The sequence below is a fragment of the Chenopodium album genome, chromosome 19 (genome assembly GCF_948465745.1).
Source record: "Chenopodium album chromosome 19, dcCheAlbu1.1, whole genome shotgun sequence".
Taxonomy (NCBI): Eukaryota; Viridiplantae; Streptophyta; class Magnoliopsida; order Caryophyllales; family Amaranthaceae; genus Chenopodium; species Chenopodium album.
In genome coordinates, this window is record NC_137852.1 from 11,365,733 (window position 1) to 11,393,174 (window position 27,442).

General features: G+C 34.4%; 4 protein-coding genes across 4 annotated transcripts; 3 read left to right on the top strand and 1 right to left on the bottom strand.

Annotated features, from left to right (window-relative positions):
- Nucleotides 1-11,658: 11,658 nt before the first annotated feature.
- LOC145594024 (uncharacterized) lies at nucleotides 11,659-12,375 on the bottom strand. The gene has a single exon (XM_081650371.1). It carries the CDS (start codon nucleotides 12,373-12,375, stop codon nucleotides 11,659-11,661), a length of 717 nt encoding a protein of 238 aa, XP_081506497.1.
- Nucleotides 12,376-15,734: 3,359 nt separating this feature from the next.
- LOC145594025 (F-box/FBD/LRR-repeat protein At5g22660-like) lies at nucleotides 15,735-17,081 on the top strand. Its single transcript, XM_081650372.1, has one exon. It carries the CDS (start codon nucleotides 15,735-15,737, stop codon nucleotides 17,079-17,081), a length of 1,347 nt encoding a protein of 448 aa, XP_081506498.1.
- Nucleotides 17,082-21,407: 4,326 nt separating this feature from the next.
- Nucleotides 21,408-22,886, top strand: LOC145594026 (F-box/FBD/LRR-repeat protein At5g22660-like). Its single transcript, XM_081650373.1, has one exon. The coding sequence runs from the start codon at nucleotides 21,408-21,410 to the stop codon at nucleotides 22,884-22,886; it is 1,479 nt and encodes a 492-aa protein (XP_081506499.1).
- Nucleotides 22,887-26,074: 3,188 nt separating this feature from the next.
- On the top strand, nucleotides 26,075-26,815 carry LOC145594027 (F-box/FBD/LRR-repeat protein At5g22700-like). The gene has a single exon (XM_081650374.1). It carries the CDS (start codon nucleotides 26,075-26,077, stop codon nucleotides 26,813-26,815), a length of 741 nt encoding a protein of 246 aa, XP_081506500.1.
- Nucleotides 26,816-27,442: the final 627 nt, after the last annotated feature.

The following is a 27,442-nucleotide window of genomic DNA, read 5'->3' on the forward strand; positions in this document are numbered from 1 at the left end:
AAAATTCATCTTTTGAAATGACTAATTTTTATCACTACTAATATCATCAACATTTTTAATAAAGAAACAAAGTTTTATTTTTTTTTTTTTAAAAAAAATAAAATTAAAAGCGGATAAACGGATCTAGTTCTGGTTCTAGGGGCCAGACCCGGATCCAGATCCGTTTTTTTCAGCAGAACCTGGATCTGACGGGTCCAAAATTCGAAGACTCGGATTCGGGTCGGGTCCGGATCCATTGTCATCCCTAGTCCCCAGTTAAAAATGATGTATCCATTTCTTTTACTACTATTATCTTGCCTTTATTTATCTCTTAATTAATCATTTTCTCAATTTCTTACCACTTTAATTTGCTTCCGTTTTCTGAAACCCTAACATAATGACTTGTATAGGCGATCTTGTGCAAAGTTTTTATACTAACCTCTAATAAAAGCGAATGTAAAACATTACATTTTTCAAAACAAATGCTATCACATCAAGCTCATAATAAAGAGAAGCATAAAAAACTCGAGGAATTTCATTCACATTTTCTAAAGATAACTTTACTAGTCTTGGAACTCGAATTTCCATTTCAATGAGCAATTATATCGTTCCATTTTAGTGGGCAATTCTATCGTATCTTTGCAAAGTAACTCCAAAATTAGTAGATAGTGAGACTGGAACGCGAAAGTGTGTACACGAAAGATAATTATTGGACTTTCAAATCCATCGTAAAAGTCTTTAACAATGATAATTTATTATACCTTTCGCTAGAGAATTAGGCGAAAGAGGCACCCCTTGAGTAAATACAAGGATACACCCCTTGAGTAAATACAAGGATACATCCCTTGAGTAGCCAGGGCTGAGTTGCTACTGTTATAGACGTGCAATCGATAAATTTTTTAAAGGCTTTTCAAAATTGCAATTGTCATTATTGTCAAATCAAAATTGAGTTAACGTTTGAGTAATTTTTTTTTTTTTTAAATTAAACATTATGATTTGTACTTCTATAGATTTTTGTATACCTATTAATAACAAAGTTCGTTGTGGTTTGAACTTATATAATTTTTTTATATATATTAATAACATAGTCGATAATTGGCTTAGATAGTTAAATTGTCATCTTTATTCTTATTCTTATATGTTTTAACCCTAGTGTTGCTGATTCATGTTTCTGCGAAGTTTGTGGCCGGAATGTGGAGCAACCATGTCTTCTCTTAACTATTTACTTGGTATTGTTATTCCAGATTTATTAACAACCTAGCATTTTTTTGCTACAATGTATATTGATTAATTATAGAACCTAGTTAGTCACAGCTGTATTTCTATGCAAAATTGAAAGAAACTATCCTATTAAGCACTTTTTTTTTTTTGCGAGAAGCTACCTAATAAAAAAAATGTTGTAAGAAACTACCTTATAAAAGGGTAAATGTTGTAAAAAACTACCATTGATCAGAAAGTCACCGTTGACTTTCATTTTCCGACTTGGGTCGGAAAGACATGATGTACTTTTTAATACGAAGTAAATTTATTTTTGGAAGATTGTTTCCTATTTTACGGGTATTATTCTAATTTAATGAGCTGAACTGAACTAAACTGATTGGAGCTGAACTAATGGGCGTTGAACATAACTGAATTGAATATTTTATGAGAGGAAGATAATAGGAACATAACTGAATATTTTATTAGGGTAGGATATTAGATTAGGAACCGAGCTGAACTGAACTGAACTTAAGCCGAAGAGAACATACCCTAAATTTTGTATATCTATTGTCCTATTGATTAATAATAGGAAAATTTAACAACAATAATCCAACCTTTTATCGTTTCTCCCAAAATAATCCAACCTTTCAATTAACCCTGAATAATCCCACCTTTACTACTTATTCTCCCATACCACCCCCAACAGGTCACCACACCTCTTATGACTGGTTGCCAAGCCACGTGGCACTCTCTTATTGGTTGAAATTTTATTTTTTAGTTAATCTTTTAATTTTAATACTTTACATAAATTTAAAAATAAAAATTAATAAAATTCCTATCTTCTTCTCCCTCATCCCTTTCTGCTCCAATATCTCTCATCCCCTTTCATGGCCACCATTAAGCCCAGCCACCACTGCCACTTTTATGACCGTCATTAACCACCATCTTGCCATCTACCACACCCTACTTCCTCTACCTAGACAGAAAAAACACCACCCTACAACCATCGTGGTGTCAGCCATTCCGGCAGCAGCTCCGACGGCAATTGCCTCTCCTCACCCACCATTGAAATCTATCCACATCCACCAGAAAACCCTTAACCTTCAATCAAATAATCGGATTGTGAGGGTGGAGTTTGGGTTTCGTGGTGGTGGGTTTGTCAAGAGAGAGAAAAGGAGAAGGTGGTGGCGGGGTTAATGGCAGCCATGGATGGCTTGGTGTTCGTATTGGTGGTGGACTGGTGGTTCGTAGTGGAGAGGTGAGTGGGTGGGTAGTAGTTCAATTCGTGGTGTAGGGGTTTAGGTGACGGTGGATTGATGTCGTGAGGGTGGATTTAGTGGTGGTGGTTGTGAATCATGGTGAGGTGAAGTGGTAATGGTGACTTAGCTTGAACTGTTGAAGAAGGAGGATGAAACAGGAAGGGGAGGAAGGAGAAAGAAGGGTTTTTTTTTTTTTTAAAAAAAAAAAAACAATTTACTGTAATTTGAATAAAAATAATAACAAAATTAAAAGGAAAAATAAAAAATTACCAATTGTGTAGGTCACAGGTAAAATAGGATTGTTATGGGAGAATAAGGAGTAAAGGTGGGATTATTCTAGGTTAATTGAAAGGTTGGATTATTTTGAGAGAACCGATGAAAGGTTGGATTATTCTTGTTAAATTTTCCTTAATAATATTAAAGTTATTCTATCAACTCATTATTTTTTTTAATTTATAAATAAAATCATTACTTTTAATTTTTGAAGGAATTTTTACTTATTACAGTACTTCATCTATACTTTTGATTATGGGTTCTAAATAGATTAAAGACAAACTTTTAAATAAATCGGATGTACAATAAATATTGAACATCCGTTGTAAAGTTACCCCTAAAATGAACAAAAGTTACCCTAATATGAATAAAAGTTACCCTGACATTAATAAAAGTTACGAAGTATTTATACTTTACTGATAAAAGTTACCCAAAAATTGTAAAAGTGACCCTAAATAAACTTAATAAAAAGTGACCCCCGACGTACAGTAAATTACTGTACACCGGATGTATACAAAAGTTATTCTAGATTAAATTGACTAGGTTCATGCACGATTTTTTCTAGCTATAGTTATTACTTATTAGCATCTTGTATATTTCCTTTTTTTTTTTTTTTTTTTTGAGGAATATATTTCTTATTTTCTTGTACGTGATATCTTGAGTTCTATCTTTTCTTTATGCTATTCTATCTTTTTTTTTTATCTAAGAGAAATATTTTTATGATATCTACGAATATTCTCTATCAATGATTATATCAATAATTATAAAATTATGTTAACCATGGTAAATGGAACGTTTATAATTTCATACTAGATATTTAGATAAGCCCCGTGCATCAATTCATTGAAATAAATATATATTTTATATATGTCCCTCATATGAGATAAATTATAAAATCATAACCATTAATTGCCATTTGCAATGATATTTAGATCTTATAAATATTGAAGAAAAGTAAAAACTTAAGTAAACTATGCATACAGGTACACTATAACCGAGAGTAATTATATTTTAAAGCCAGATAGTCACTCATAAATTTATAATATAAAATATGGAGTATAATATAATATGATAATATAAATAATTGCCTTACAAAAATATTGTTATAATTTAAGGTAAAAAAGTAAATAAGAATATAATGTCAGCAATTGATTTAGACGGGAAAATTTTTAACAACAACTTGACATGTGTACAATTTTAAAAAATGATCATGTCAGTGGTTTTTATTTTAGTATATTTATAGATAGATAGATAGATATAGATTATTGTTTTTTTTTTTAAAACAATAATTTTATAATCCTTTTATAAATTTAATCTCGAATAGTTATTCTTGATTATTTTTTCAAGTATTAGCAGTTTAGCAACCATACCATCCCATCACCTTTGTTTTTTGACAAGTGCGATACCATCATCTTAACCCTCAACTTAACCTACTCAATTCTGCAGTATGTCTATTGCTACAGCCTACAGGAGAATGAAGAGCAAGGAAGACAGGTTGAGTTCACTTGTAACTAGAGATGCTGTAAAATCAGAAAAAATATAGATTGAAATGTGGGCCGAATTTATTTAATGTAGGTGAAAAGCTGTGACGTGTTTAGAACACTGTCTTAGAAGCAAAATTCGCCCCGACTATGGTGCAATCGGAGATGGCGTTGCCCCCCAAGATTTAACACAGCGATCCCTCTTAATGTGCACTAAAAAAGAGAGATTAGGAACTCAAAATATGCTCAGAACGATTTTAGAGGAAAACTGGAAAAGTAGAGAGAAAGGAGAAAGTATTTTTTCTGTGAGTTTTCAAAAGCCACGAAAATCAGTTTTTATAGAGGAAGAAGATCGTAACTGATGGAGAAAATCAAGCCACAAAATAAATCGTGAGAGTAAAATCAGGGACAGTTACAAACGTTCAAAAAACTGAGTCAAAAGTCGTTGCGGGCTTCGTAACTGAACGATCTCATAAAACTGGAACGTCAGTTACGACTCGGCCCAAAAAGGTAGCCCCACCACACCGCGCACGTGCCACGAATCGAACCGGCCGGACGGCGGCGGCGGCGCGCGCGTGGGGATGCCCCTTTCTAGCCCACAACAATAGGGAAAGCACTTCAAACATCAAAACACAAACACACATATTTAAACCAAGTATACCTTCCTTATCCCACCAATGTGGGACAAAGAGTTTTCCTCCAAAAATAAGAAACCTTCCTTTGCATTATTTCCAACAATCCCCCACAAATGCGAAGGGAAAAGATTTTAAAAAACAAAACACCTGTTCTGAGCATTTGAATAGGTTTGATACTTAAGTACCGGTATCTTTCGATTGAACCAATACATAGTGAAAATTAGGCAACTCCTTGTTAAGCGAGTGAACGAATCTGGAACTTACTCAACTTAGAAGTTAGATCCTAATAGCACATATCTTACCTTAAACCTTGTGAGTTCCGCGATAAAAATCAACCACCAATATTGGCCATTAAACTTGGGATGCTCATGAGTGCTTTAGAAAGACTGCCCAAGTCTTTCATAGAAGGTGGCCAAACCTTCACACCCATGTAGGTGATTTCATCAAGTCTATCACATACACCACCCAAACCCTAGGATATGAAATCATTAAGAGCCTTTGCTCAACCTCACATTATCAAAGCGGTGAATTCATCAAGTCCATCTCATTAAGACCACCCAAATCCTGGGCTATGAATTCATTAAAAGCTAAAAGCTTAACCTTACTAAATGTACAAGTCATAGGAATGGGAAGTGTACAATTATGAGTCTTTCCATGGTTTCGTTAGTCCACATGAATCCTTGTGTGAACAAGGTCGGGTATCCACCATGAATTCCTCAACTAACGGGCTTTAGACCCATTCCCCTCGACGTATCAAGGACAAGTCTTCTATTTAGTCCTTTAGTTAATGGATCTGCTAGATTCCTCTCAGATCTTACATATTCCATAGTGATAACACCACTTATTATTAAAGTCCTCACAGACTCATGTCTCACATGAATTTGCCTCTTTTTTCCATTGTAAGCACTGTTTTTGGCAACACAAATAGCAGCCTGTGAATCACAATGTAAAGAGATAGGTGGAGCAGGTCGCCCCCACAATGGAATATCTGCTAATAAGTTTCTTAACCACTCCGCCTCTTGCCCGGCCAAGTCCAAAGCAATGAACTCAGACTCCATAGTTGACCGGGCAATACAAGTCTGTTTTGACGACTTCCAAGACACAGCTTGTAATCCCCCGTATTTTTAAATATTTTATAAATGAAAATTTATTTTATTTATAATATTTATTTGTTATTTTTCATAATTTAATTTCAAAAGTTTCAAATTATTAATCTGGGTCGAAAATTATTTGAACAAATTATTTTATGCACCTTTATTCTACAATTTATGTCCAATCATACAAGCCTAACCCATTTGTTTACTTAATCGACCCATTATTTTTATGAGGCCCAATCTTTCTTTTTACCCTACAATAATTCTCTCCTATAAATATCCCATGAATCTCCAAAATTTCCCACACAAAAAGGTTAGTCTTATTTTCATCCTCCTTTGTTTCATTATTTTGCTTAATGTTAATTTAATTGTTTTGGGTTTTGATTTTAGTATAAAGATTATATTTTTAGTATCAAATTATATTTTTTTAATGGTATAAAGATTATAAATTTCAGATTATATTTATGTTATAAATTTCATATTTTATGAATTATAAACCTAGGGTTTCAATTTATTGAATATCATGATTTTAGGGTTTTTATGAACAATTGATTTAGGGCTTTTATAGTAATGATGTTTTGAAATTTTGGTGATTATAACTACTGATTAGTTTAACTTAATTCCAGATTATTTTGAACACATAGATTCGTGTTTTAATTTTCAGACTTCCGTTCGTTAATATTAATCCCGTTTTAATCCCGATCAGGTTCTAAACTCATCCGATTTTGACAAAAAAGTAGTGTTTTCCATGTGGAAACCACGTTTTAAGAAAGACTCTCTACCTATGGTAATGAGTACCACCCTCTCGAGGCCAAATTCAGCCTCTAAATATGATTTTCGGGCAGTTTTTGATTTTAACGAAGTTTTTACATACTTAAAATATTATCCTTGAGTTTGATTAATAAAATTAATTATGTTTAAAGTTAATTAAGCATAAATATATGTTTTTATTGAAGTTTCAAGTGTTGGAAATAGTTTCTAAGTACTACTTTTGATGTTTTATAAAGAGGGTTTAATCACCCATTAAAAAGAGAGATTTTAGGGGATTTTATATAATTTTCAGATTTTTATTAGACTTTGAACTTGCTGTAATTTCATGTATAAGAGTGTATTTTAAGGTTTTTATGAAGAAAAATTTAAAGAACTATATATAAGCCTTTAATTTTAACAAAAGGGAAGGTTTTAAAGTGTTGTTTGATTTGGATTTTGAAGGTTTTAAAGTAAGTTAGTATTGCTGTAAATTTAATTGATTGGGTATTGATTGAGATGTTATTATTTGGCTTAGGAGAGGAGTTTAATGAAGGTGATTTCTAGTTAATAAAGTGGCATACCAATTCGTTTGCTCAAGGTACGTACAAGTTACAAAACCTTGCTTTTAGGTGCATGTTTAAGGACGGATCGAGAACTTAGTATCATGTCTAGGGATGACTGGGTTAAATTGTTTGGTTATACATTGTGAATTTCATTTGATGTGCACTATTCCTTATGGCGATTATTGGTTATGTACTAATTATGCAAGGTGCGCTTAGAGACAAAGGTATGTGATTGGTGAAATGATTTAATTATTACTCATTCATGATTTAATAAAATAGGATGAGTAAAGGAATGGCTCATGTCTTATAAGACAAGGTTAAGAGTTTGGGGTGCCTTATGCACTCAAGGTGTTTATACACCGAGGTAGTAAAGGAATAGATAATAAATGTTGATTGCCACTAATAAATCAAGAATTGAAATTGAAAAGTTGTTTTACTTGATTGAAATGATATTGGATTGATTGAATTGTTATGCATATGAGTCATCACCAAGTCTAAACCTGTAAATCACGTAAAGTGTAAGATGGATGAGCAATAAAACTCTGGATTGGTGCACTTCTGGAGTAATGACAATCAGGGGTTGGGGTACATGGGGTATTAGCCGTGTACTTTTCTCGAGGCCGTCTGATCTACGAGTCTTTTATTTCAAATATTTTTCAAAACTAGGAGTTAGGTGAGATCTCATACTAACTACGGTCACGGAGTCGCGCCCGTGGTCGTTGGATGTTTATTGATGTTTCCGAAAGGAGGCATGGGGTTTTTCTTTTATTGATGTTCCAAATGGAGCATGGGTTGGACAACCTTGTCTATTGCGTAATCCAATGAATAAAAATAATGATTTACCTATTATTAATTAATGGAGTCTTAGTAATATAAATAGTTGAGTCGTGTGTTGAGTCTATAATTTAATGATGCATGATGATTGATTATTAGTAACATGTTATGGAAATCTTAATTTATTTTGCAGCTTGTATGTACTCAGCTTTGCTGATTGCGTGCTTTGTGTGTCTTTCTTTGGTCATGGCCTTCGCCTTTCAATGACCCTGTGACGATCCAATTTTAACACTTGTAATATTGGGGAGCAGAATTACCACTGGTTCGTTCTTACACATGCAACATTCATCAGGGTTGTGGGATCTTGAGTAGAGAGTTGGTTGTTTCATTTTATTTCTTTTGCAAGTTTGAATTTATTTTAATTCGATTTTATTCGACACTATTTCTTTTAGGTTTGAATTTATTTGAACACTGAATTTAATCACTTACTACTTTTATTGGGTTTTGAATAAGGGCCTTAATGGTTCCAAGTTGTATGACTTAATTTGGTTTCATTCGTTGGTTTTGAAACTTATTTATAACTGATTTAGTTTTTCCGCTGCTATTTTCTGATAAAGCCTTAACGTTTGAACACGTGGCGGTAGCACGCCAGTAATTCTCTTGAATATTGTTCAGGGTCCTAAGAGGTTTAAAGAGAGAATTATTGGGGGTGTTACACAGCTGCTCCACATAAAGTGAAAACATATCCACTAGTGGAACTTACTTCATCATTGTCAGACACCCAGTTTGCATCACAATATCCTTCTAACACAGCAGGAAAACCAACATAATGCAATCCCCAATCCATAGTGCCACGAAGATACCTTAATAGGCGTCTAAGAGCATTCCAATGTTCTCTATTAGGGTTGTGGGTATACCGACTAAGTCTACTAACTGCATAAGCTATGTCAGGTCGAGTGTAGTTCATAAGAAACATTAAACTCCCAATTATTTTAGCATACTCAGTTTGTGACACACTATAGCCATAATTCTTTTTTAAGTGAATGCTAGCATCATAAGGAGTTTTAACAGGCACAACATCATAACTGTTAAATTTCTTTAACACTTTTTCCACATAATGAGATTGAGACAAGGAGAAACCATTACTAGTTTTAGTAACTTTAACACCCAAAATAACATCAGTTTCACCTAAGTCTTTCATCTCAAACTGAGAGGAAAGAAATTCTTTAGTTTCATTAATAACATCAATATGTGTACCAAAAATCAACATATCATCTACATATAAGCAGACAATTACACAATCAGATCCAAACACTTTTGAGTACACACACGTATCAACACGGTTTGCTACAAACCCAAAACTGAGTATGGTTTTATGAAACTTTTCATACCACTGTTTTGGAGCTTGTTTTAATCCATACAGAGATTTCTTTAACTTACACACTTTTTGTTCCTGTCCGAGAACCACAAACCCAGGAGGTTGAACCATGTAAATTTCCTCCTCTAAGTCGCCATTTAAAAAAGCAGTTTTTACATCCATTTGATGCACAATCAGACTATAGCTAGAAGCTAATGCAAGTAAAGTACGTATAGTGGCGATCTTAGTCACAGGTGAGTAAGTGTAAAAGAAATCAACACCAAATTTTTGTGTGAACCCTTTAATCACTAATCTTGCTTTATATCTTTCAACAGTACCATTAGTTCTAAGTTTTCTTTTAAAGATCCACTTACAACCAATGGCCTTACTACCTTTAGGTAAATCAACTAGTTCCCACGTGTGATTAGACATGATGGACTCTATTTCACTATTAACAGCTTCTTTCCAAAAACTAGAATCAATTGAACTCATGGCCTCTTCAAATGTTTTAGGCTCATCATCAAACAAGTGATAACATACAGCAAGTTCATCTAATTCATCAACATCATTGAGTTCAGTTAAGAAAGTAGTCAAAAAATCAGGACCAAAGCTAGTCTCAGTTCTACGTCTCTTACTTTTCCTAGGTTGCACAACATCATCATTTTGAACAACAGGAGAAGGAACAGGCATAGAAGAGGGTGAAGAAGCAGGAATAGCCATATCATGAGACACGTTGTTTTTCTTCAAAGGGAAAATATGCTCAAAGAATTCTGCATCTCTAGATTCACACATAGATTTATCATTTAAGCACATGAACCTATAAGCTGCACTATTTGCAGCATAACCAACAAATATAGCATCAAAGGTTTTCGGTCCAATGTTTTGCCTTTTAAAGGAAGGTAAGGCAACTTTAGCAAGACACCCCCACACTTTCAAATATTTAAGGTTAGGAACATGGCCTTTCCACAGTTCATAGGGAGTTTTGTCAAGTTTTTTATGAGGTACTTTGTTCAACACATAAGTAGCAGAAAGAATAGCCTCCCCCCACATATTATCAGGCAAACCAGAACTAATCAACATGGCATTCATCATCTCTTTAAGAGTTCTATTTTTTCTTTCAGCAATGCCATTTTGTTGGGGAGTGTAGGGAGCTGACAGTTCATGGATAATTCCATTTTTCTCACAAAGTCCTTTTAAAAAGGTGGTTCCATACTCTCCCCCTTGTCTGACCTAAGTCTTTTAATTTTACGGTCCAATTGGTTCTCAACTTCTGCCTTATAAATTAAAAACATGTTTTCGCCCTCATCTTTGGTCCTTAACAAATACACTTTGGTATATCTAAAATGGTCATCAACAAAGGTAATATAATACCGTTTACCGCCTCTACTTACAGTATTCTTAAAGTCAGCTAAGTCCGTGTGAACCAATTCAAGCAATTCAGTTTGTCTACTAATTACAGGTTTGAAAGGTTTCTTGGAATGTTTAGCTTCAACACATATTTCGCATTTATGACCATTATAGACAAGACTAGGAATTAAAGACATGTTTTGCAAGCGTTTCATAGAACCATAATTTACATGTCCTAATCTAGCATGTCAAGTATCAAAATTCTCAACAATATAAGCAGAAGTAGAAGCTTTATTAATAGAATCAGCAACAAATACAGTTTCTAAGATAAATAACCCACCAGACAGATATCCCTTGCCCACAAATTCCCCATTACGAGATAAAACTAACTTATCACCTTCAAAAACAAGTTTCACACCAGCCTTGTTAAGAAGAGCACCAGAAATTAAATTCCTATGAAGGAAAGGGACATACAATACATTTTGAAAAGACAAAGATTTTCCAGAAACTTAAGGAGAATTTTTCCTTTACCGAGCACTTCAGAGCTGCTGGAATTCCCCATGTAAACTTGATCAGCATTCATAAATTCTGTAAAATCAGAAAAAAGATCTTTGTCAGAACAAAAATGTTTGGTGGCTCCTGTGTCTACTACCCATTCTACTTTGTTGCCAACAAGGTTAATTTCTGAAACTACTGCAGCAATAACTTCATCTGTCTCTTCTGCAATGTGGGCTTGGATCTTGTTCTGATCTGATTTTTGCCCATTGTTGGATGCATCTTTGCGGTTGTAGCATTGCCATGCCTTGTGGCCTTGCTTTCCACAGACATAGCAGCCACCATTGCTCTTTTCTGTCTTGTTATTTTTCTTGAAATTGTTGTTCTTTTTGTTTTGAACTCCAAGGGTTTTCTGATTTTGGTTCTTCTTGGAATTTGTAGCAGCTTTGTTTTATTTGTTGAACCTGTCATGTTTTGGAACAGAAGATTCCACAATGTTAGCTTTAACAGAAAGTTCATAAGAGGAAGAATCCTTATCCTTAAGGCAATTGGCTTCTTCAATCTTCATATGACCAACGAGCTCTTCAAGAGACATATCCTTCTTCTTGTGTTTGAGATGGTTGCGGTAGTTAGACCACGAATCAGGGAGCTTCTCGATCAGAACGTTGGCTTGCAGCACCTCGCACATCTTCATACCCTCGGCAAGAATGTCAGCAACCAGATTCTCGTACTCATGAACTTGCTCCATGATCGGCTTGTCATCAACAATCTGGAACTTCAGCCACTTTCCCGTTGCGTACTTCTTCTTTCCCGCATCATCATTACCATACTTCTTCTCAAGAGTCTCCCAAACAGATTTAGCAGATTTGTTGGTGATGAAGAGATCGAACAGAGGATTGGACATGTGGCTGAGAATGTGGCCTCGAACGAACTTGTTGTGCTTCTCATACTTTGCGATCTGTTCTTCAAGGGCAGAGGAGGCTTGAGCAGAACCAGCTTCAGAGGTTGATGCAATAGGGCGAACCGGACAGTCTTGGAGGAGGACATAATCAACCTCCAATTGTTCAAAAAAGATCAGCAATTTCTGAGACCACCGTTTGTAATTGGTCCCATCAAGAGGTTCGAGTTTAGAGAGATCGGGAAGGGTTTTGGCAATTGAAAATTCCATGATCTGAAATTACAGTAGGTAATTTTGCTTCTAAATTGTAAGTAGAGATACTGTAAAATCAGAAAAAATATAGATTGAAATGTGGGCCGAATTTATTTAATGTAGGTGAAAAGCTGTGACGTGTTTAGAACACTGTCTTAGAAGCAAAATTCGCCCCGACTATGGTGCAATCGGAGATGGCGTTGCCCCCCAAGATTTAACACAGCGATCCCTCTTAATGTGCACTCAAAAAGAGAGATTAGGAACTCACAATATGCTCAGAACGATTTTAGAGGAAAACTGGAAAAGTAGAGAGAAAGGAGAAAGTATTTTTTCTGCAACCGCGCACGTGCCACGAACCGAACCGGCCGGACGGCGGCGGCAGCGCGTGCGTGGGGATGCCCCTTTCTAGCCCAAAACAATAAGGAAAGCACTTCAAACATCAAAACACAAACAAACATATTTAAACCAAGTATACCTTCCTTATCCCACCAATGTGTGACAAAGAGTTTTCCTCCAAAAATAAGAAACCTTCCTTTGCATTATTTCCGGATGAGATTCTGGCCGATATACTCTCTCGTCTCCAAATCAATTCTGCCATTGCCACCTCCGTCTTATCCCATCGATGGCGCTACCTTTGGACTGGTGTCACCACTTTCAAATTCGACAATGATGGACGACATTACGTTTCAAACGAACATCAGACTTATTCTCCAATGCTGTTGTTGACATCGTCCGACAACTGACCTCTCAGAAACTCCGTATTTTCAAACTTCAGATAAGTTCTCTGTCCAACTTATGTAACCCTAGTGTTGCACATTCATGTTTTCGGGAAGTTTGTGGCCGAAACGTGGAGCAGATCATTATTGAATCGGATCTCCCTTATTCTAAGTATTGCTTTCCTGTTCCGACAATTCTGTTTTCTTCCAAGAATCTGGAAGTTTTGATGTTAAAAGGTATAATTCAGATTGATTTACCGGAAAATACAGATATTCAACTTCCGAATTTGAGGAAGATTAGTCTAGATCATCTTGTTAACGTCCCGCCTCATCAGTTTATGGGGAGTCTATTTAAGTCTTGTAAACAATTGATAGAAGCAGATTTGATATTCTGGGACTATATAACCCAACCCGAACCCCAGATTATTCGGACAAATATATCAGCACTGAATCTGAGGTCATTGCGAATAAAGATGATGGCAGAAAAGCACACACATCGACCCAAAATCTTCATCGATGCACCTAACTTGGAGACCTTTTATGTAAATAGCTTCATTTCAGATTATTATTCTATCCAAAATTCGACGAAATTAGTCAGAGCATGGATTGTCATGCTTTGGAATAAAGGGTATTCACATTTACCAATTGGGCTAGTAGATTGTCTACTGGACATGTTCAAGTTTGTCGGGCAAATGTCTAGTGTTAGGGAGCTTCAGCTTAATCAGCTATGTCTACTGGGTGTCCAGCTGACCAATGTATATCGTTACCTTAATTAATTCTGTAAATCTCGGGCTTATGATAACCTTTCCTAATCTAGAACATCTTTTAACGAATTTGGATTATGTTGGTTGGAAGGATTTGCTACTTTCTATGAAACGCTTTCCTAACTTAAGGCACCTTAAAGTGTACTTTCATTTGGATTCAAATCTTGTGATGGATCCCATGAAGTGGTGTGTACCAGAGTGTTTAAGTAAGTTGAAGACGTTAGACATATTTGGAGTAAATGTTATTGATGATGAGCTTGTGTTGCTAGAGTACATTCTAAGCAATGCACTTGTTTTGGAAACGCTTTATGTAGCACGAAGGGTATATATTACTGGTGAGGAAGATGATCGATTAAGGGGAATATGTAATTTCTGTGAGTCTTTGTTCCGTCTAGCCAGGGCATCTTCAACTTGTGAGATTGTGTTTAGTTTATGTGGGCTTGAAACGTCAAGTGATGATTGGGAAAACGGAATAACCCTTACACCTGAAAGAATCAGACGTTCTCTTTGAGTTTTATCTAATTTCATTCTCTTTTGATGTATGCAGTAGTTTGTTTTTGCTATTTAATCATCTTCTTGGTAATTATTATTATGTAATTACCTTTATTTTAATAGTAGTTCAGTTGTTTAAGTAAATTCTAGTCATGTGCCTCAGCATGACATGGTTATTATGGTGTCATGGTGTGTATATGACTCGAAATGTCATGCTCTATACTTGGAATTGGCTAATTCATGTACTCCCTCCGTCCCCTTTTGATAGTCCCTTATGGGCGTTTTTCACGGAAATTAATAAACACAAATAAGAATTATTAAAGTACATTGAAAAAGTAAATTGACATTGGGTATGCAAAAAAGTAGAGATAAAGTAATAAAAGCACATGGGAAAACAAAATTTACTTGGAAAATTTAAATTTGCACAAGTATTGTTGCAAATTGGAGGGAATTTTGGTAAATAATTAATATAAATGGTTGTTGGAAAAAGCAAATGGGGTGAACATTTTGGGACTAAATTTTTCCCATAAGAGACTATCAAAAGAAGACGGAGGAGTATATATAAGTTGCCTCAGTAGTAAGAATTTTGATAGTCATTAGCATAGAAATATAGAATCGAGATAAGGGCATATATATTTACACATAACAAATTATTGCACAAGCTAAGTAGTCTATTGAATTTTAATTAAGAAAATATAATGGTTATAAATATTTTGTTTCAGGGGATTTGTTCGTTTAGTCTACTATCAGCGATCGAACGAGAGCAAATTTAGTGGAGGGTTATCAATCTGTAATATGCAATTAACAATCCCATTTGATCGAGAGCTTTATTTGATGCTTGGAAACCGCTTGTGCCTCTTTTGGTTCCTGGCATATCATATTTGATTGAAAACATAGTGAGCCAGTTATGGTATTTCATGCAGAATTATATTTCTATACTTTTAGATGTCTTCAAAAAAAAAAAAAAAAAAAAAAAAAAAAAAAAAAAACCTATATACTTTTAGAAATAGAAAAAAGCTACTAAAAGATTTTTTTTTTTTTTTTTCAATCTTTTTTAATCGTGAATTATGCTTATCTTTATTGCTTGACGATTTAAATCATTAACCAATTGCTTGGTTCTATTGAAAAGAAAAACTATACTTTTTTTTTTGAAGAAAATCTATAATATATTAATTTAAATATCTTACAATTTATAGTTATTTTGTTCTTTAGATCACAATCTATGATTGATTTTTTTTTTTTTTTTTTTTGAAAGAATTTATTATTATTATTATTATTATTTTTCAAGAAAGAGCACGACTCTATTTTTTGACCTATAAAATAGATTAATAGAGAAAAAAATTGACTAGAAACTAGAGAGAAAAATAGGAGTAGTGTTTAAACCAACCAAATAAGAAGGTCGAATATGAAATTGAGCAAGAAAGATCGGTTAAGTTCTCTTCCAGATGATATCCTCACCCTTATACTCTCTCGTCTCCAAATCAATTCCGCCGTGGCCACCTCCATCTTATCCCGCCGATGGCGCTACCTTTGGACTACTGTCACCAATTTCAAATTCGACCATGATGATCAATACCTTTCCAAACGAAGATCAATCAAATTCGCCGCAGTTGTCGTCAACATTGTCCGACAACTGACCTCTCAGAAACTCAGTGTTTTCAAACTTCAGTTGAGTTCGCTGTGCAGCTTATGTGACCCTAGTGTTGCAGATTCATGCTTCCGTGAAATTTGTGGCCGAAACGTGGAGCAGATCATTATTGAAGAGGTACCTGCTAAAAATCATACTTTGTTTCTAATTCCCGCGTCTCTGTTTTCTTCCCAGAATTTGGTAGTTTTGATATTAAGAGGTATGATCAAGTTTAATTTCCCACAAAATACAGATATTCAACTTCCGAATTTGAGGAAGATTAGTCTAAACTATCTTGTTCGAGTCCCTCATCAGTTTTTAGGGACTTTATTTAGGTCTTGTCAACGTTTAATCGATGCAGATTTGATATTCGATGACTATATAACCCAACCTGAACCCCAGATTGTTCTGAATATATCAGGGCCGAATCTGAGGTCATTGCAAATAAAATTCATGGCACGTATATGCACCCAACGACCCGAAATCCTCATCGATGCACCCAATTTGGAGACCCTTTATATAAATAACTTTACTTCCGATTATTATTCCATCCAGAATTCAGCTAAATTAATCAAAGTATCGATTCAAATGCACATGAATACGGACTATAACTATTTTGGAGAAGAAGAGTGTCTAAAGGATATGACAACCTATCCTAATCTAGAACGGCTTGAAACGAATTTGAATTATGATGATTGGAAGGATTTGATACTTTCGATGAATAGCTTTCCTAACTTAAGGCACCTTAAAGTGGACATAAACATGGATTCTTATACTAATGCAATGGATTGCGATTGGTATGTACCGGAGTGTTTAAGTAAGTTGAAGACAATAGAGATATCCGGAGTACATGATATTTGTTATGATCTCATGTTGCTAGAGTACATTCTAAGCAATGCACTTGTTTTGGAAAAGCTTTATGTCGAACGTACAGATTTAAACCTGATTGATAAAGAAACGACGCAATGTTATTATTGTAAGTCCTTGTTCCAGCTACCCAGGGCATCTTCAACTTGTGAGATTGTGTTTAGTTTACGTGGGTTTGTTAAAATATCAAGTAATGACTGGAAAAATAGAAAGGTTACACCAGCAAATTTCCGTCTTATATACGCCTTATTTCATTGACATTTCATATGCAATTTCTTGGCTCGTTAATGACCACATTATTTAAGCCTATGGGTGACAAGTAATTGGCTTCTAATTTCTCTTTCGATGTTTGCACATGCTTAAAATCACTTCTCGAAAGTGCTTGATGTATAACAACGATTTAGACCTTGCTATTTATGTCAATGTTGTTCTTTTTTTTTTTTTTTGGGGATTTTGATCATTTATTGGGCATAGGCTGCCTTGATGCTTAGCTTGGACGACATTCGCACACTGCTATATTTTTGTGCACCTTTTGCCTCTTATTAAGTCATATTGAAAACATGAAGAATAAACTGGATTGTGCCAATATAGTATGCTCATGTCCAATAAATTACATTGTTGATTTAGTTAGCTGCGGATATATGAATTTCTTTCCTTGTTCAAATTTGCTAAAATTCCCTAATTTAACAGTGTCAAAATCATCAAAACTTGTTAGCTAAAAATTGAGAAATCTGTTAATTGTAAGAAGATATATATGCAAGTGGTCAATTCTCTGTTCACTAACGGAAATTTTTTAACGGCGGGATAACGGCAAGGTTACTGTATGGAAACAAAAAGTATATTGGGGTTACAGTGTAGAGAGTCATACATGTTGGGGCACAACGTAGAAAAGTGAAAAAAAACAGGGTTACTGTGCAGACTAACCCCATAATTTTATATATCTTTTATTCAGCTTATATATTGGTACAATTATGTAAACCCTCAATCCTTAACAACATATTGATACAATTTTTTGTTCAGCTTAAATATCTTTTAATCCTCTATTACTTCGTATATAGGTTTGATAAAATTTCTATATTGCTTTGATCAAATTATGCGACGCATAACTATATAGATTCAACTTGACCAAATTGATCTGATTATTATTCGAAATAAGCTTATTGAACCAAAACCAAGAATGATCCAACTTTAAGATTATTCCTGAACCCGAATGCACCATCAATTGACCCGCCCAAACCCGACTCAACACAACCTGAACCTGAAATTAAACCTAATCTGAATTTGACTGAATTGAACCCGAACTACACCTGAAAGGGTGAACGACTTGATGGAATAACCTGAACCAAAATTGACCTAATTTGAGGCTAAATTGACCCAGCATAACCTGATCCTGATTTGACCTTAGACCTGATTTGACCCGCCCTGAACCCGAATTGAATACTCGAATTGACAACTTTAGCTCTCATGGTATAATTTGAAAATAATACCTCCGTTTCATATTATTTGCAACTTTGTAAATTTGTAATATTTTATATCTCGCAAATAATATCTCAAAATTACAAATATATAATATCTCAAAACCTGAAATAGTCATTACTCCCTTCATTTCGCATTAGTTGCAACACTACTATATTTGGGAAGGATATACCATTATTTTATAACTAGATTAGGCTCGTACAATGCGCGATTTTAACAATAACTAGTGATAGTAGCCCGGGTATTGCCCTGGTTTGCTACTGTTATAGACGTGCAATAGATTTTTTTTTAAAAGGTTTTTTTAAATTGTAAGTGTCATTGTCAACTAAAATTAAGGGTTTTTGCTTTTTTGATTTGTTTTTTTTTTTTTTTTTTTTTTTTTTTTGTTTTTTTTTTTCAATTTAACCTTATGGTTTGCATTTATATAATTTTTCTACATATAATATCATATATACTTGATAATTGGCTTAGGCCCTGTTCTTTTGAGCTTTTGGGCAGAGCAGATCAGAGCAAAGCATATTTCAATAGAGCAAAGCAGAGCAGAGCAGATTGAAGCAGGGCAGAGCAAAGCAGGGCAGAGCAGAGCAGATTGAAGCAGCTATTTTTAAGTACTATTTTTAAGCAGAGCAGGGCAGAGCAGATTGAAGCAGAGCAAAGCAGATCAGAGCAGAGCAGATTGAAACAGAGCAGAGCCGAGCATAGCAGATTTCAACAGAGCAAAGTAGAGTAGAGTAGAGCAGAGCAGCTCTAAAGAACGGGGCCTTACATGGTGAAATAATTATCTTTCTTATAAGAGGTCGAGGGTTCGATCCTCTTTATCAGTACTTTTAAGGGAAATTATCATTGGTACACCCCAGGTTTGGGCTTTTATCATTGCAATTTTGACAAATTTTAACTCCCTCCTTTTTCCCCCTCCTTAATTTCCCTCTTCTTATGTAAGGCAACCCATCCACCTCTATCATTATATAAAGGAAGCCCCATCATTTGCACGTCGTTAACCTATAATACTAATGTTTAATTAACGGAATGCTTATTGTAGATAATTTGTTGAAAATATAGGTGTACCACTGATAATTAAAACTTAAGCAGGTGTATCATTGATAAAAGCCAAACTTGAGGTGTACCAATGATAATTTCCCAACTTTGAATTATGTTGAAATTTTTTCATTTTATAAGTGGTTGACATGTGGATAGCAATGAATCAATGATAGCATCGATAATTATTTTACTACCTGCGTTATAAATTATTTGCAACGATTAGACATTTTCCCTCTCTCTCACCAAGACACCAACCCCACTTTCACAAATATTTTATTATACATTTTTCTCCCCACCCACGCTATTTTTTTTATTTTTTATTATTATTTATATCTCTTAGGCCCCGTTCTTTAGAGCTGCTCTTCTTTGCTCTGCTCTCCTGAAATCTGCTCTGCTTTGCTCTGTTCTCCTTCAATCTGCTCTGCTCTGATCTGCTTAAAATTAATACTTAATATTGAATTATTATAATAATAATAATTAATATTTAATAATAATAATAATTAATATTTAATAATTATAATTAATATTTTATAATAATAATAATAATCAATATTTAATAATAATAATAATAATTAATATTTTATAATAATAATAATTAATTAATATTTAATAATAATATTTAATAATAATAATATTATTAAAAATTAATAATAATAATAATATTTAACATTTAATAATAATTAATAATTAATATTTAATAATAATAATTAATATTTAATATTTAATATAAATAATTAATATTTAATAATTATAATATTAATAATAATAATTAATATTTAATAATAATAATAGTAATGTAATAATTATAATAATAGTAATAATAATACTTATAACTAATAATATTAATTACAATAATAATAATGGATTTTTATAATAAAAATTAATATTAAGATAAGGATTTTTTTACTTTTACCACCAAAAAAAATCAAAAAAATGTTTTTTACCACCAAAACTTATAAACTTTTATTTTACCACGAAATAAAAATTTAAAAGTTGTTTTTTACAACATGTTGTCAAAAACCTAACGGAATTTTTTAAATTCTTTGATTTTCATGTCAAGCACATGCTCTTTAGGGATTTTGGGGGGCACTTTGGCCCTTTGGGCCCAATTTGAGGTCAGAATTGACAAAAAATGATTGAAAATGCCTGCTTTTGCGTGTTTAAAAAAACCTCCATTTGCGTGAACACGCAAAGCGAGGCACTTCCGATCATTTTTTGTCAATTTTGACCTCAAATTGGATCCATAGGGCCAAAGTGCCCCCTAAACCTATAAAAAACATATTTTGCGCATGAAATTCGAAGGAAATTTTTTTAAGCCGTTAGATTTAACGGTTTTCTTGACGTTTGGTGGTAAAAAACAATTTTTATAAATTTGTTTGGTGGTAAAATAAAAGTTTTAGAGGTTTTGGTGGTAAAAAACAATTTTTTGATTTTTTTGTGGTAAAAGTCAAAATTTCCTTAAGATAATTAATAATAATAATAATAATAATAATAATCTACTCGGCTCGGCTTTGCTCTGCTTCAATATTCTCTGCTCTACAGAAATCTGCTCTGCTCTGCCCAGAAACTCAAAAGACCAGGGTCTTACTCTGTATTAACAACACTTTATATTATAAGCCTATAAAGCCTAGTTTATAATGGTTTTCAAAAAATAAAATAAAAAAAAAAGCCTAGTTTATAATTTTCTTTAAATATAAGTCAAGCATACTGTTGCAATTAATGCGAAATGAAAGCCTGAAAGGAGTATTAAAAATAACTTGTAATAAAAAAAAATATGCAAAAAAGCTCATTCAAGGTCAAAAATTTATTAAACAACACATTTTGTATGTGGCCGTTTGACACACACCAAAATCACTAACCAGGTATCCCACAACTAAGCCATAATTAGGCTGCCCATTGCCCAAACACAAATAACCCAGTCCACCACGGCACCAGTCGCACCACCCAGAACAACGCTACACGGCTACACCTAGCAAACAAATATCTGATACAACATACAACTTTTTCAACAACATTCAAACTTCACTTCCACCAATTTCCAATTTCCAATTTCCTCCAAACCCAGAAAAGATGACTGAAATCGTCGACCACGAACAACAATACGACAACGACGACAGATTAAGCTCACTTCCCGACGCCATTATCACCGTCATACTCTCTCTCCTCCCAATCGACATCGCCGCCACCACCTCCGTCTTATCCCACCGTTGGCGCCGCCTCTGGACCGCCGTCACTCGCCTCGAATTTCACGCCGATGGTTTAACCTACACCACCACCGCCGACCACATCTTAGCTCAGCTCACGGCTCCGACACTCCGCGTTTTCCACCTTTCTCTCACTTCGCCGTCCGAATTGCCGGAATCCGATTCGCTTGAATCGAGTTTCCGTGAAGTTTGTCGCCGGAATGTGGAGAGTGTTTTTATTGATGTAAGATGTTCGTTTTATGAGGAATTCTTTTTTGTTCCTGTTTGTTTGTTTAATTCTGTTGTGATTTTGGATTTGGAATTGGTTGGTAAGCTTAAATTTGATTTTGCTGATGATCAAATTGGAGGTGTTTTACTTCCGAAATTGAGGAAATTGAGTTTAAATTATCTTCTTGATGTTCCGTTTTGGTTGGGGAATTTAATTAGGTGTTGTCCAAAATTGGAGGATTTAGATTTGGTGTTTAAATTGGATGTTGTTGAGTCTGAAATTGCGGATTCTGTGAATATTTGTGCTCTTAATTTGAAGTTGTTGAAGATTGATTTGGAATTTGTTGGTCAGACACAGCATATTAATATATCTATTGATGCGCCTCAATTGGAGTATCTTAATTTACGCGATTGTACTTCGTTTTATGATTTCGTTCGGAGCCCAATTAGATTGGTTAGAACATGTATTGATTTGATTAAGGAGGAGCGGTATCTTGAGGATGAAAATGATATGGACTGGTTGCCTAGTGGCGATTATCTTCGCCACATGTCTAAGTTTATTGGAGGGATGTGTAGTGTTAGTAGCCTTGATTTAAAGCTTGACAGTGATACCAATATATTTACTCACCTTAGCTCTGTGGGTGATGGTTTTCTACCAGTATTCCGAAATCTAACCAATTTCGAAATGACCTTGGATGGTATCGGGCTAAATGGTTGGAAGGATTTGATACTTTCGCTGCAATGTTTTCCTAACTTAAAGCATCTTGAGGTTAACATGGAAGGTAATCCCCCAATGGATCTTAATCATTGGTCTGCACCAGGTTCCGTGCCTGATTGTTTGGTAAGTAAAATGAAGACTATACAGATAAGGGGGCTTATTGGGATTGACGATGACCTTAAGTTGTTGGCATACATTTTGAGTAATGCAGTTGTTTTGAATGAGCTTTGCTTAGATGTTTGTATGAGGGATGACTCTAAAGATTTACTATGGAAGGAACGTAAGTTCTGTATGTCCTTGTTCAAGCTCCCTAGGAAGTCATCAACTTGTGAGGTTGTGTTCTCGGGAAGGTCTGCCACAACATCAAGTAGTGCCTTTGAAGATGAATACCTTACATGTCAAATGTATTTGGCTGATTGATGATTTGACATTATATTGGCAACTTCTTACTCTTCAAAAGCCAACAATAGAGCACTTGGATGGCAGGTATTGACTACCCAATTTCATTTGTATTTAAATTAAATGTATGCATATATAGCTTGGTTTCTGCCTAGAGTTATTTATGAATTGCTGGGTGTGTATTAGTGTAACAAAATCTTGTTTTGTATTTGTCTATTTGATTAATTATGTGTGTAAACTTCTTCTACTAATTAATAAAATGGCAATTCCTATTGTTGACTCTAGTCCTTTCTCTTCTCCTTATAGCTATGGTGTATATATGTTCCAATTATGGCTTATAATGTAATGTTCTGTATGTTACAAACCTTACAATAATAGTAAATGAAACTCTAATATCATACAAATGAGCAGGCAAGTAATTTATGTTCCCAGAGTACTGTATTTACCCTGCTAGGTGATCACATAGCCATCTAGATTTCAATATGTGAAGCATTAAATTGTGTTAAGTGCATATTGATTTATAGTAAAGGGTGAATGCACAGGTAGTCATTTGAAATCAAAGAAGATATAGAAGTAATAGCTCCCCTATTTGAGGGGATTTTCTAGTTTTATCTTCTATTTGCAATTGAAAACAGTAGTAAGTGATGGTTAATAACTTTGTAGAATACCCCAACTTTGCAGTATGCCGTGAGGCTGAAATGATATTGAGGTAAATAACAGTATTCCGAATTGAAGCTCCTTATCTTGCTTTCTTTTTTCTGTTCTCTCATTCTTTTTTTTTTAAATTTTTAACTATGTCAATAGTTTCAGCCTTCAGATTATATGATAGATTATAGACTGGCCAAGAAAGGGCAAAGATTTAGCTATGCTAATAAGGGAACCAAGGGCGAAGCAGAGAAAGAATGTTGTGCATTCAGTTCAGTTGCTTTGCTCCCTAGGAGAGTGTTTAGTTGGGTGGAAAACAAATTCCAGGAAAGTGATATTTCCCATTATTTTTTCCCTTAAAAAGTGTTATCCATGGTAAACCATTGTTCATTAAAAATGTTTTCCATCAAACCACGTGGTGCTTAAGAGTCAAAAAGATGTAACTTAGAAAGAGGAAAATGAACAACTGAACAAGTCAGAAGGCATAAAGCCTAGCTGCTTTTGCTTATTTATTTGATACACATGTTTAGGGAGCTGCTGCAAGTATTAAAATATGTGTAGGAAGTTTTCCTTGGACTCCTTTGAGCCTAAGAGATTCATTGCAATTTTGATCCCATGGAACTGATACAACTCCAATTGGACAAAATCTAGAACTTTCTTAATTTGCAAGCTATAGCTCTAAGCCCTAATCACTGCATATTTATAAATTTATATTTAAATCAATTTATCAGTGCTAGATTTTAGTTTATTCCTGTCAAAACATATGTGAAGCTAAGAGATGTGGTCACATATTTTTAGGAGATGGAAATTATTGGTATTAGAATGTTCAAGATGATTAGGTGCTGGCTGTATGAGTAATGAACCATGATGGATTTCCAATTGATCAGCTTTAAGATGATCATAGCAGCTGCTCAACTGCTCTTAACTCTAAGTGGTTAAATCAAACAAGATAAAGATGCTGATAATTTGGAAAAGGTGGATTCAGAATAATCTGAATGTCCCTAAGCATCATTCTGTTAGTTGGCTCTCTGTACTATGACAGCTTGAGGTTAAAGTACTAAGTGTGTCTTTTGGTAAAACCAAGGCAGTTTGTTTTGTGTGCTTTGCTGCTGATGGGTAACTAAGAAGTGCAAAGGTCTTACATGTTTCTGCAGGAAGGTCCTGTTTCAGGGGAATTGATCATTTCGTCTCTTACCAGTTACCAGTGATAGTAAACAGAAGTTGGCAATAATTGATGAACTTTTAAAGAGCCCAGTTTATGACATCTATATTTGATTTATTTCATAGCAGAGACTGCCTTGAGCCCTTGATGCTTGGACACTAGTGTACTGTGCAAACCTCTCATTAACGAGTCTAGAAACGGGCCAAGTGTATAATGTGCCTCCTGCCTCCTGGAGTCCTGGCATGTCATTTTGTAAATTAGCCTGTGTTCTTGTCCAATCAAACTTACTCAAAGATTATAAAATAAGAATAGCTTTTAGAGCTAGATTAGGCTAGGGAGGGAAGGGCAGAAGGAAGGATGTCCTGACTCATGAGAGAAGGGGTTTAGAAGGAGAGGGTGAGCGCTCAAAGGGCAGTAAATACTAAATAGCTTGAGTTCTGATTGTTACTGATTTCTAGTTTTATCTGGTGCACAAATGATGTATTCTTCCCAAGCTGTAAAAACTAATGTTATGACTATTAATTCCCTTTATACAAAGTTGTACAGCTGATTAATGAGAACAGCTGAACAGGTTATTCATAACTGGTGGTCTATTTGTAAAGTTAAGACTAAGGCAGAGGATCAAAGTAAGAAACTGCTTACTACTCTGTACATTTTATGCGGAGTAAAGATAACTGAGAAATTGTGTGGTTTTCTGCACCAAAAAAAAAAAAAAAAAAAAAAAAGTGGTTTTCTGCACCAAAAAAAAAAAAAAAAAAAAAAAGAAGAAGAAGAAAATGTGTGGTTAATAATTTTTTGTAACATGAAGATACCTATGAACCTATCTTACCTTTTATTCTTCCAAAATCAAACATTTATGATTTATATCATTTTTATCACGGAGTAGAAATTGTGCCCAAAAAGATTTACTCCATTTTACTTTCCCCAATATTGAAATGTATTCCAATACAGTAATACTCCGATATAAGTACAATGAACTCGGATTATTTTTTGAAAACGAACTACGGATTACAATACTCTGTATATTTTTAATATAAATAAAATGCAAGTACAATGTATTAATAAATAATTACATCATATAATTTCCAATGAATTTATATGCATAGTGTGTACGAGTATATTTCGATAAAAAAAAATAAAAAAAAAAGTACAATGTTTAATTAGTGCATTAATCTAAGTGAAATTTAATAATGTACCTTTTTCAATTAAAAATAATAAAAATCTAAGTACAATGTAAGATATAAGTACAATGTACCATTATAATTATAAGTACATAATAAACCTTTGTTTTCTTAATTATCAAAATTCCACATCAACGTTAGTTGTAGGACCAAGAGAGTATAATTTATAATTCCCACTTGAGAGTAGAAAAGTGGTAACTGTGAGAGTGAAAAAATAGAGAATGGGTGATAGCAAAATTATGAAATGCTATATCAGAAAACAGCGCAGAAGGTCGAGGGCGGAAGAAGAAGACAGGTTGAGCTCACTTCCAGATGTCATTCTCACCAACATTCTTTCTCGTCTCCCTATCAAATCTGCCATCGCTACCTCCGTCTTATCCCACCGATGGCGCAAGGTCTGGACCGGCATCACCTGCGTTGAAATCGATTCTTTTAGAATATCAGGGGTTGCCGCCATGTTTGACTGCATCCTACGACAGCTTACATCCCGTAAGCTCCACGTCTTTGATCTTGCTCTGCTAGAGGTGTTTGATTCTCCGGAAATTAGTGAAGCAGAAACAGAATTATGGGTCCGTGAAGTTTGCGGTCGAAATGTGGAGGATATCAGGATCGATGCAGATTATGATAGTGAGTTTTGTGTACCCGCTATTCTGTTCAATTCACAATCTCTGGTAACTCTGAAATTATGGGGTTTGCTTCAGTTTAAATGGCCGGAAATTGGGAGCTTATGCTTTCATCTACCTAATTTGAAGTCACTTACTCTTATAAAGCTTATTGATGTTCCTCTTTCGTTGGGGACTCTAATTAGATCTTGCCCTCTTTTGGAACATTTAGAATTAGAATTCAATCTATATGATTATTTACATTTTTCATTGTCTAGTTCTGTTGTGAATATCATTGCCCCCAATTTGAAATCATTGTCTATACATATGCTATACACCCCCGGGCAAATTAGAGTATAAATCGATGCACCCAAATTGGAAAACCTGAAAATTGAGGATTTCTATTCAATTTATTACTTTCTCCGGAATCCAACTATGTTAAAAGAAGCGCGTATTGATTTGATACATGATGAATGTTATGGGCTGGATTCAGATGATGAAGAGGAGAAAGAGCAGGATTATGACTCATTGTCTGAGGCACGAAAAGAATATCTTCACCAGATGACCAAGTTTGTTGGAGGAATGTCTGCTGTTACCAATCTTGAGCTGAGGCTAGAGAGTCTGACCAATATATTCAGATATCAAAACCCTATAAAACTGCCAATCTTTTCTAATGTAGCCCATCTCAAAACAAATTTCTTTAAGGATTTGATGTTTTCCTTACATTGTTTTCCCAATTTAGAGCATCTTGAGGTGTCAGATTGTGATGATAAAATGGAGCAAAGTAGTTTGTGTACACCAGATTCAATTTCAGATTGTTTGATAAGTAAGCTCAAGACTATACAAATATCGAGACTGGAGGGAACTGATGATGACCTCAGGCTTCTGGCATACATTCTACGTAATGCAGTTGTTTTGGAAAAGCTTCTCGTAGAATTTCATATGGTGGATGGGGAATATGTCAAAAATGAACGCGAAAAAGCATAT